Below are 9140 nucleotides of genomic sequence, written 5' to 3' on the forward strand. Positions count from 1 at the left end.
TCGTTGACATCAAATCTTACTTGTCATTTCTTTTAATTTTATTTCGGAGGAAAATTGCTTACCTGATCTTTGGGATTTCCCAAGTGTACCAAACTGATCTTTGGAGCATCAAAAATATCATGAACCGTAGGGTCATAGTCATTCAGCTGTTTGACGAAAGCCATTAAATGCATGTTTAGATTCACATCAAAGTCAATCACAAGTGACAATTGACAATTGATGACTCAGGCTTGTTGACCTTCTAAAATTATAATTTTATTTCCAAAAAAAAAAAAAAGAGAGAGAGAAGGACCCCTCATCAGTCGATGAGTGGTTGGCTATCTTTTGTGGGTGAGGGATGGAGGGGATGCCACCTCTCACCGTATGAGGGACAGGCCAGCCGACAACCCTTCACTCTGGGGGTGCGGAGAGAGCAGCCGACCCTCCCTTAGCCAATGAGGGTTGATCTCCCTTCACTAGTGAGGGGCGGCTTCCTCTTCAATCCTAGTGCTCACAAGAATGCAGTTGAGCACTCCTAAGTCCTAACCTACTAAGAGGTAGCCTCGTCTCATCAGATAAAGGGCGGTCCAACTTTTTTTAATCCCTTGTTTTTTATTTGAGTGGAAAAAACGATAATTTTGCAAGAACAAGCTTTAGTAAATTATGTCATGTATCAATCGACAATTGGCTGTAATATGAATTTATTTTTTATTTTTCCTAAGCAAATGACGTGTGCATCTAACAAATTTCATCAAATGACTAGGCAACGGAGACCATTTCTAACAAATAGCTTACCTCAAGGAATTCATGATGGTTTTGGTCCTCAGGGATCGGTGTAGTACAATTGTAAACTCCAAGAATTGAATACATAATAATTTTCCCTTTCTTTCTGTGTGAACAATATGAATGAAAGGAAGACACAAGACTTACGCAACCATATCTATAAACTACGAAAGAGAAGAGAGCTAGAAAGCAGGGGAAAGTCAGTGTTGCTTAGGTTATCTGTTTATATTTTGAACATTGTCATATTGTCCAAAGCCATTAATTGCCAAATATAACTCTTAATGAAGGATTAATTTCCTAAGTTGATCCCTTGGGTTTTTTGAGCCTTATGTACGAATCCCATCAAAAAATTGATGGAATGCCTACAAAATTACAATTCTACTCTTAAATACCAGGAAAAAAAAGAAAAAACAGAAAAAAGAAAAGAAATTTGATTGACTACTCCAAAGGTGGCTTTTGGGGTGATCAAGCCACCCTAAAAGGTTTATTTTCTAGCGTGGTTCAACATGCTTGTTTTCCTTTTTAATGAATAATAATAATTTATTAAAATAATGCAAATCCCTTCCTTATACGAAAAGTAAACAAAAAAGACTACTACCTTAAAGGTGTCTTAAATTTAATTTTTTAAGAAAAAAATCTACATATTTCTCTCAAACTACCAACTAAATCTCACTATCATAGGTTACAAGATTCATGACATTGAAGTGCGTCAGGTCTTTTAACCCTTTTTTTTTTTGTTTTTTCAAATTTATAAGAATACTTTGTCCTTTTTGGAAAATTGTTAAAGGACATTTTGGTCTTCCAAAAGTTTGAAGGGGCATCAAATTTGACACAATTAAAAGTTTGGGAGAATATCAATAATCAAGATGTAGTTTAAAAGGGTACGTGAATTTTTCCCATTTTCTTAATTCAACTTTTTTTCACTTTGTATTTACTATTTAAGGATATAATTGTAATTTCGTGGGAACTCCATTAAAAAGAAAAAAAATAAAAAAAATAACAAATAACAAAATTTGCATAAAATTATCAAATTTAATACGTGAATGTATCAAAAGGATATGTAAGAGACGTTTTGTACCTTTGTACCTAAGGATTGATTTGATACAAGTCCAAATCTCAGGGATCAATTCAGTAATTTAGCCTTGAAAAGAATCACAATTCACAAGGATGGTGATGAAATAGCATTTATGCGTATAGGAACAACGGAAACAATAATGATATAATTTTTTTGCATCTTAAAAACAAATCGTTTCCGCTGCCGGGATGGAAACAATCATGATGATATTGTATTGTCAAATATCAACTTTTCAGAAAGCCGCTCAGACTTCATGGGAAAAAACATTTGTAAAGCCTATATTAGATGCCAGTTTTGCCACACTCTACTCAAATAGCTCAATTCACAAAATTAATTTTCTTAATTCATTATTAAAGTACATAATTTAATCCAAACACTACCCAAGTAAAGAAAATGACACAAATGAATCCAAGAAATCAAAATTACGAACCCAATGGAGGTTCACCATTTAATCGTCAAAATCTCCAGCATTCTCCAATAAGTAGTTGGCTGCCAATTCTTCATTGCGATCACACGCCAAAAAGGCCTCAATGACTAGAGCTCTATCAAATCCCATTGCCTCTAGCTATAAAATGTGAACAAGGATTGAAACATTTAAGGGAAAACGAGTAAGAAACAGGAAGAAGAAAAAATAAAAAGGAGAGCGGATATATCAAATAAAAATGAACACATACTCGTTCAATAGCCTCCTGTTCAGCTGGGGTGACATTGATGGCATGAGGCATGTCTTGCTCAGGCTGATCAAATGCATCCCTGAAAGTAGGAAGATATTATGCCGTTATGTTATGTAATAGTTCAATGTGGAAGTTGATTTGGGAGATTAATGGTTACCATATCTTAGGGCAAACAAAATCAAGTAAAAGAAGACATTAAATCAATTTCCCCAGGTTCAAAACTATAGAGGAGTGCCTGATCGCACTTTAGCAGCCTTTCTCTTGGGGGAAGGGGGTTTACGGCTTACATTCTTCCTCCCCTCTAACTTTATGAATGACAACATTCTTTTTCTTTTTTTTTTCCTCGTGAGGATTTTCAGAAGCAAACAAAAAAATAAAGCTCTTTTAACCTATTTCAAACTAGAATCTCTGAGGTGCAATCTAAAAGCCATACTCTTTCCAAGAGCTGCTCCTCACACTTCTATTCAAAAGTTGGTACTGTCAGAGACAATCATGACAAAGAAAATGATATAGGATCAAGTGGCAACTCCACAAGTTCAGGCTTCTTCTTTTCCTTTTTTGGTTGGGCAATGAAGGCATAAGAAGCACTTTACTTTCACCTATGCATTACACGGTTTGATACGTTTAAACTTCAAGGGCTTTTGAGATAAAAAAGTTTTATGATTACTAGCACTGAAGTCAACAAAGTCTACCACAAAAACTCCAGGACAGTGCTTTTTAAGTATTGCCATTGAATGGAATTTTCACTAAAGATGATGACTCTTTAAGTACAATGAAGAGTGTACCAGCTAAAGATATCCATTTACATGTAATGTGCGTAGATGTCTTGACTAGTTGTTTTATTATTATTATTCATCATTTGAGGATTTAGTGGATATGCCTATATAAGTACTGACCCTTCAGAACCCTCAAGAGGTTCATTTATCAACTGAAGAAACTCCGCGTGGTGCTCCTGAATTAGTCTTAAAAGCTGGGGATTTTGCTTTCCAAGCTCCTGAAGCATTGGCTGTACCGAAAGCAGTAGTTTAACTCCAAGACATTGGAAAGCAATAAGATTCAAATACAATTAAAAAAATTGCTACAGACCTGTAATATCTGTGGATTTGCTTGCACCATTGTACGCAGTGCTTGAAACTAAAATGCAAACAGAAAAATAAAAAATCAAACTGTAGAAGTTCAATAAGCATGACAGAACCTAAAATCAAACAGATCGTTTGGTATCACCACTTATAGGCCATAAATGAAATCCAACATCCAATGCAGAGTTTTGCTAGACATATCAACAATAATTTAATGTGTATGACGAGTGCTCTGGTTTGAGTTGTCAGATGCATACTTCTATTTGTTCCCTCCGCGCCCCCTCTACCATACGCATTAAATTTTTGTTGATGTTATTTAATGGAGATACAAATGCCGTGATTGATAAGAATTGAAACAGTTAGCACAAGCTTCAAAGTAAAAAGAAATTAAATATCAACAAGTACATTTATTAAGATACAATGCTTTCTTAAAATCCCATACACAGAACTAAAAGCTTCTAAAATTAAAGAAAATAAGGAAATGAATAGAACAGGAACCCCACCTGTGGATTGTTTCTAAGAAATTCAAGAGATCCAAGTCCTCCACCACCTCCACTACCGCCACCAAGTGTCTCCTGGAAAATTACAGCTTCTAAAACTTAAGGAACACATGACAGTGAATCCAGATAATGGAAGTCCATCCAACATCTGCATTTCTTACCTGAGGAAACATATTCAAGGGTGACGAGTTAGGCGCTCCAGAGACAGGTGCAGTGGCTGCACCTGTTTCAGTTGCCTGACTTGCAGGGAAACGAGGCACTGGTACTGCGACTTCTGCAGCTTCTGGAATACCCTGAAGGTAGATCAACATTAGCATCTAAATCAAGACTAAATTTACAACAGAACACTTGTGGATTTTCAACATACAGAATATAAGTAGTCGACTGCTCGTTCTGGGTTGTTATAAGCTGCTCGAAGTGCACGGGTAACTGTTTCTCTGTCCCAGTTACCCCCACCCATATCCATTATTTGTTGAATAGTCTGCTCAAGACTATTACCAGCAACTAAATTTGAAGCAGCTTGTCCATAGGTATCACTAGGAGCACTGTAACAAGATGTAATAAATGTATCAGCATTTTATTATATTGACAAAAGTTTTTGATAAGTAACGCAATTCATTGAAAACCCATGGGCACACCCAAGTACACGAGAGAAGTATCTAACCAGGAAAAGAAAAGAAGCCGTGAAAGTCATGAAAACTAGAAATATGAAAAATAGGCAACCATCCATTGGAAAAGGGTATAGAAAAAGAAGGTCTTCAACTCTGTAATTGTCCTCTCACTATCTTCAAAGCTTCGGTCACTTCTCTCTCCAAATACACCACATCATGCATAGCAAAATCATTTCCAAATAGCTTCACTTTGAGGGCTACAGAACTTCCCTCTCCAACAAGTGAATAGATCTCTCACCTGACGAGGCATGACCCACGCTAAATCAAATAGTCTGAAAATAGAGCTCCGCAAGGCACTATCTATCTCGCAAAGGAATAAAAGGGGATCAACAATTTCCCCACTCTTCTTGCACAAATAGCACCAATCTACCGCAATGATATGCCGCTTTCTTAGGCTGTCCAAAGCGAGAATCTTACATGAAGCGGCCAACCAAACGAAAAAAGTCACTCTCAATGGAGCCTTACTACGCCAAATACACCTCCAAAGAAAGAAAGTGCTATCATGGGATATATACACTATAGAAGCATCTCACGTCAAACAACCCTTTCTTAGAGGGATTCCAACAAAGCTTGTCTACACTGTCCTATCTCAATTTGTTGGAACACAATTGATCAAAAAACGAAGAAAAGAAATTCAACTCCCAATCATGCGCCACTCTAACAAACTTGACAGTCCACTGAGGGGAACCATTAGAGAATAGAAGATGATCAGCAACAAAAGCGTCCCTAGAGCAGGCAATGCTAAACAACTCTAGAAACGGTTCCTTAAAGGGTTAATCCCCACACCACACATCATGCCAAAAACTAATCTTGGAGCCGTTACCAACCTCAAATCTAACTTGTCTTGAAAACACCTCCCAACATTTCCTGATGAATTTCCAGAGACCCACCCCAATATTGATAAATTAATACAATTCTTTGTTCTCTGCAACTAGAAAGGAAGTCCAATTATATGTATACCCAATACTAATGGACAAAAAAGGGAAGAAAAAAAAAAGAGGAGAAATTTAACTTTATCATATCAACCTTACCAAATTTCAAATTGTTGGTGCAAATCTATGATAAACAAGCATGCAATAGAACATCTGATGCAGACCATGCATTTTCATAAGCAGAAATTGAAATGAAAATTACATATAAGACCCTGTCTAATAGAGCACCCAAAACAAATTTGTGTTCAAGGTTTGATCGCAAACTTTGGAATTCAACCAAGCAAGGTAATGCTTAACTGACCTTCAAAATTTTCAGACTGTGCCAATAATATATTTAAAGAAAAAAGGGGAGAAAATAACTATGATAGATTGAAGCTTTCTATAAGATTAAGCAGACTTCGCAAACAACTGTTCTGAAGGGCCCATGTCCAGCCACTCAAAGCAGCCAAAGTTTCAGTACAGAAAAGTGGGCTACTGGTCTTTAAACACTAAACTGTACTGGAACTGGCTTTAGTACTTTAGTCAAAACTAAAATATATATACAGGTCAATGTTTAGCATTCTACAGAATAAATACCTAAGAGCTGCACTATAGTAGTCGGCAATACCATGCCTTCATGGCAGATTCAGCTTAATGTTTGATCTGATGCCTAATCACGAATTATACCATGCTCTTAATACACAAGGTCAAAAATATCACTTGGTAAAAGGTATATGAATATGCCACATGTCCAATGGAAAACACATATTCTGACGCATGCCTTTCTTCTGTTCATTTCTACAATTGTAGTAATGAAATATTGCTATTTTGTATGTAATATTAACTAATTTGCTTATTCTAAGTAATAAGACTGGTTATTACTTATATATATATATATATATATATATTAACTAATTTGCTTATTATAAGATGTTCATAAGATAAAAGAAAGCAACAATCTCAAAAAGAGAATGTGACACCCTTGTCCTGCATTTACATTACATGCAAATATGTGCACTAGAAAGCACATTGCATTACTTCCAAAACAGGTCCTAAAAACAGCTACCCTCCCAAAACATGACAATTCATATCAGAAAAGACCCCAAAATTCCAAAATGTAGTTTGGAAGCCAAATACTCAGAATGAGTCGAGGAAAAATTATTAAAGATGAACCATTACTAAGTCCTAATAAACAGATTACTAAAGTGGCCAAGCACAGAGAGAGAGAGAGAGAGAGGAATTGAAAGTCAAGTTGTTTGGGTTAATTTGCTCCTCTATAAGTCCTAATAAGTGGTATGAATCTTTTATTGAGCTAATAGTTACCGTGATTGTAAGAACATCCCATTTCCTCTCCCTTATTAGGGTAATTGATCAAGGGTTGTTTTCAACTCTTGATTATCATGAAACCTCAGTTCACCAATTCCATGGCCATTTATTCTCACAAAGTATTAAGATAAATATCATAGAGATAGAGCCCATACCGAGCTGTTTCCATGTCTGAAGCAGATGAGGCACCTTTCGAGGTCCTGCAACACAAATAGCATAATATATAAGATAAATCCAGTTAATCCAAAAGCAACAATTTGAAAGATAACTGAAATAGAAACTCACGGTGCTTGGACAGGAGCTTCAGGTGCAGGAGTAGGGTTTGAGGTAGGTGCAGTTGTAGGTGGATTTGAAGAAGCAGGCTGTCATACAGAGGTCAAATAAGTGGCTTATACAGAAAACACAAGAAATTAATGTGATTGTTTAAGGCAAAGAATAAGAATGAGCAAGAATACCTGTGTGGATGATGCCCCAGCCGAGCCCAAAGTTTTACTCTGCAAAAAAAAAATGCAATAAAACATTAAATTAGGGTACATAACGCCAATTTATTAAGCCAACAGAATGGCTTTTTAACTACAATGGTATGCATGGAAAGCTTAAAAATAGCAGAATAATGAACACCTCAAAGTTTGAAAAATGAGCCTCAAAACTATAACAAGCTGAAAATTTCCAAAACATTGCACCCAAGGAAGGCTCAAGGAAAATAATAAATTAAAATAAAAGGCAACCAATTCCACCAATTTTGAATACGGAATGGTCGAGCAAAACCCTTATCTTGTAGATCAAAATGTCATAGAGATATAAGGAACAATGACAACTAATCGGTAAACCAGAACATTGTTTGCTTCTAAAAAATCATTAATTGTTCCACGTTCAGATAAAAGTGAATGCCTTAATACCAACAAATAGCATCATGATTTTCTAGTTACCAGCTAATTACTATTGTGTTTCCATTATATTTGACACATAAATTGAACTCAATGATACCATCTTGTTATCTAAAACTAGAATAATGGCAGGCACATGTTGCATCCTTGCGTCACTGGATTCTCCATCTGGAGCAATTATTCAAACGCTAGCTTAATCATGAGTACTTAGTAGTTACCTGATATAGAAAATTTGATATCCATTCGAATGGGGTACCATCAATATCCAAAATCAAGTAACATTTTAAGACTCATTACATATTTTTCTCATCCTGCTGGAACATAAAATATCACACTTTGTAATGCACAGTCTCACGAAAAGGAAAATAATCTATGAAAATCCCGACTTTTTCGCCAAACTTCAAGTATAATTAATCCACATATAACAGCAATACATGCTAAATTATTACAGAAATACATGGTAAATTCAGAATACGAAGAAAATCACAAGCACATTATTTCAAGAAAATTTACAGAATCAGGGAAAACATACCTTACTAAGCATTACAACAAGAAAGCCATCCTCAGTCACCTTGTTCTCTGCCAGAGTGGTTTCGTCTTTCAAGACCTTCCCATTGTGAATCAACAACTGCTGTCCACATGGGTAGTTGTCTTTTCCTTGTATATCTTCAATATTCTTCTTGACAGCCATAATCTTAAAATAAAAGCACCCAATGTCAACTATTTAGTCAACAAACTTCTAAACAAATCCTTCCTAGTCTACAACATCACATTAAACTTTTCCCCACTTATATTTCATTGCCTTAATAGTATAAATTCTAAATACTCCTTTTACTCATTGTCTTAACCAGCATAAGCACATATTATCACTAATAAATACAAATGCTAATTGATATACTCTGTTTGGCTGATGAGAAACCAAATAAAACATCTACGGCGCATTTAATCAACTTTTCTCAGTAGTTTTGAAAACAACCAAGCAGATTACAAGAAAAGCACTCATAATGTGAAATTCAGAATTGAGGAAAAAAAAAAAAGGGAAAGCTAAACTCACGGTGTCCGAGGGCTGAACCTTGACTTCGAAATGGCTGCCTTTCAGAGTCTTCACGGTGAGCTTCATGTCGGTCACTTGGCAGCACGAATCGACTCGAAACGACGGCGTTTCAAGGGAGGAAACCCTAGAGACCGCTCTGGGGAAGCGAACGAGCAAAAGAGAGCGAGAGAGAGAGAGCCAGAGTGAGCTCGTGTTCCAGGA

General features: G+C 36.1%; 1 protein-coding gene across 1 annotated transcript; it reads right to left on the reverse strand.

Moving 5' to 3' along the window:
- Positions 1-2091: 2091 nt before the first annotated feature.
- Positions 2092-9140, reverse strand: LOC132187731 (ubiquitin receptor RAD23b). Its single transcript, XM_059602145.2, has 12 exons — positions 8940-9140; positions 8418-8579; positions 7454-7492; positions 7284-7360; positions 7154-7198; positions 4458-4635; positions 4252-4383; positions 4094-4165; positions 3598-3645; positions 3408-3517; positions 2512-2590; positions 2092-2402 (listed from the first exon to the last, which is right to left on the reverse strand). The coding sequence occupies exons 1-12, from the start codon at positions 9003-9005 to the stop codon at positions 2286-2288; spliced, it is 1125 nt and encodes a 374-aa protein (XP_059458128.1). The 5' UTR covers positions 9006-9140; the 3' UTR covers positions 2092-2285.

This window comes from Corylus avellana, chromosome 6 (genome assembly GCF_965113065.1).
Source record: "Corylus avellana chromosome 6, dhCorAvel1.hap1.2, whole genome shotgun sequence".
Lineage (NCBI taxonomy): Eukaryota > Viridiplantae > Streptophyta > Magnoliopsida > Fagales > Betulaceae > Corylus > Corylus avellana.

Bases quoted from the DNA above. Each gene is read 5' to 3' on its own strand.
- LOC132187731 (XM_059602145.2), bottom strand. From the start codon at position 9,005: ATGAAGCTCACCGTGAAGACTCTGAAAGGCAGCCATTTCGAAGTCAAG. The intron at 4,166-4,251 runs GTAAGAAATGCA...GTAATTTTCCAG, and splicing joins CCTTGAATATGTTTCCTCAG to GAGACACTTGGTGGCGGTAG. The intron at 3,518-3,597 runs GTCTGTAGCAAT...CTTTCGGTACAG, and splicing joins CAAATCCACAGATATTACAG to CCAATGCTTCAGGAGCTTGG.